Below are 2,500 nucleotides of genomic sequence, written 5' to 3'. Positions count from 1 at the left end.
AAGACTGGATCTAACGCAAAATGACACGTACACAAAGATAAAATAATGAAGAAAGAAAAGTCCATAACGATGATCAGTAAAGGACTACACGACGCCAATCAGATACGGTGTATAAGAAATGACCCCATTTGCTGCTTATTATGGTTGTTGCATTTAAAATTCCTGCTTAAAGGTAGTAATACTATGAGCACTATATGTTGTTTGGCAACGGGTTCTGTTTACCTGTTACATTCTGTTGACCAGTACACCAACAGCGAAACGCAAAGATAACCTGCAAAATGAGCTCATTTTTGGTAGACATTTATTTCTCACCTCCGATCATTGCTTGAGTAGCGGCTCTAGCGGACGACATAATGGCTGCAGTTTGGGCTGAAATAATAGAGGCTGTGTTAGTGCTAATGGGGCTGCTTATGATAACAGTCCCCATCCTAGGTTTTGATTAAACAGCGTTCCAGTTCGTTATGATGTTGGCCAATTTACGTATATAAATGCTTTTCACTACCGAAAAGAAAGAGGAAAAAATCGTTTTTCCACTTGAAAACTCATTACGGCAAGAGAAGCCAGGTCATAATATGTTTACAAAATAACAAACAAAAACAAACAACAATAAAACTTTATTAATATTTAACAATTAAAAGAAGGACATGTACAACTCGCGTAAAGCGTAAGCTAGTCGAGGCGAGTTGTGCAGGGGTAAAAAAGGAAAAAGAAGAAAATAAACCAATTTGTAAGCCTCAAATAACAGACTATGAAAAATGACAGGAATAAACTATAAATAAAATACAATCCTTAGCATCCGGAGATAAATATAGTTACACAATTGATTGATAATAAGTAGCTTAATAAACTAAACAAACTGAACAGGCGAAGAAATTGACAGTGAATTGTTACAAAAAGTTATGTAAGCCTTTGTATAAATTAATTAATTGGATAGTAAAGTAGGTGCCTCAATATAATCCTCCTCGCCTTCTAGGTAGATTACATACTCGCGATGGGAGACAATTCCACGCTTTCACGCCAAAGCATGAAAAAGAATTGCGCTGTTGATTTAAACGTGAAAATTTAAGATGATATATTTGCCACAAGTTGCAGCCCTCTTGTTATATGAATGAATCAAGCTGGTCTTGCTAAATTTGTCAGAAAAATCTTTTGGAGCAGAGTTATTTGAAACATCATACATAGAGTGTAAGATAGATTCAAAGTAAAGCAGGTGAATGGGTAATATTTGAAGAAATGAAAAAAGGAATAGCATGAGTTCTTGGATTTAGGAAATACATCAAACGTATTGCACGTTTTTGAAGTAACATGTGGGCATTAGCGGCTTGGCCCCAAGCAGTTAAACCATATGTCAAGTAGGGAAGTATGAGGGACTGATATATGCTTCTCTGACTGATATATGGTAAGAATTCGCTTTGCAATTGAATAGAATACGGTGACCGCTGGAAGTTGACAACCACCGATTCAAAGGAGGCCAAAACCAAGATTTTAGTGTCACCGACCCGAGGTTCTCTCGTCGCAGCGCCCCGTTTTCCAAACAAACTACCGACTGGCGACGGTTTCTGATGTGTTGGTGGAGGATTAAAATGAAGGTGCAACCTTCGTCACTGGATTGTAATGTGGATTCTGACCTGAGGGGTCATTTCAGTCTGTTATATTTGGCTATGTTTGGTAGGGGCTGCCGAAAATTCAGTGGAGCTGCCTTGTCCTGCCTACACAACGAGGAATGACCTTTGTTGGGTCAAAACAGTTTCAATACCGGTACTTTCAAGAAACTGTACTATTGAAAAGGCATGACCTGACCGTACAACATTGTACCACCAAACAGATATGTTATGGTACCTTGTGCAACAACATAAATAATGTGACGTAGTAGATTACCATAACAACAGGACAGCCATCTAAAAACAACTTCTATTTTGTCGTCAAATACGGACGAACTCGATTACTCCCATTCTTTTTTTCTTTTTTGTTTAATTGCTGAAAAAGTAATTATCTGGCTACAAAGCGGAATCAAAAGTACCTGAAAAATTGGAAAGGTTAAGGCTGCTTTGCATCCACTGCAGAAAATTCTTGGTTAACTATGCAAACAGCAGAGGATAGCCTGCGACACATTCCAACGAAAAGGGATGGGGTCATCGAGTTTGTTTTTGAGATCGAAGCCTTTACCGATAAAATGATAGAGGGAGTGTTCAGTCGTAGATTGCTTTCCTGTTGCGGTGGTGACCTATTTCGTAAAAATAATAAGTGCGCCAAGTTAAGCAGTTATTGTTGTTTCACAAGGCACCATTTACAATTTACGTTTCATATGGTATCATAACATTGCCGTGTTGAAGACTCAATCCTAAAGCCTGTTGAAATCGTCAAAACGAGTTTGAGGCACCTTATATCGCTTTGAACCTGAAGAACAACCACATAGAAAAGCTGTAACAGACAGGATTTCCGCACAGGTCTCAACTTCATTGGTCAGTCAACTGCTCATTGATTTTAAGAAAACAACAGC

At 38.4% G+C, this 2,500-nt stretch overlaps 1 protein-coding gene across 1 annotated transcript in view; it reads right to left on the bottom strand.

The window, feature by feature from the left end:
* Nucleotides 1-2,500, bottom strand: part of LOC138041284 (caspase-8-like) — a 7,520-nt gene that overhangs the window by 669 nt on the left and 4,351 nt on the right. Inside the window, exon 2 of the mRNA XM_068887050.1 lies at nucleotides 313-369. Coding sequence (XP_068743151.1) covers nucleotides 313-369 — 57 coding nt within the window. The remainder of the gene's footprint in view (nucleotides 1-312; nucleotides 370-2,500) is intronic.

The sequence above is a fragment of the Montipora capricornis genome, chromosome 3 (genome assembly GCF_036669925.1).
Source record: "Montipora capricornis isolate CH-2021 chromosome 3, ASM3666992v2, whole genome shotgun sequence".
NCBI lineage: Eukaryota > Metazoa > Cnidaria > Anthozoa > Scleractinia > Acroporidae > Montipora > Montipora capricornis.
The sequence above is the reverse complement of the archived record's forward strand: the minus strand, read 5'-3'. Positions and strand labels throughout refer to the sequence as shown.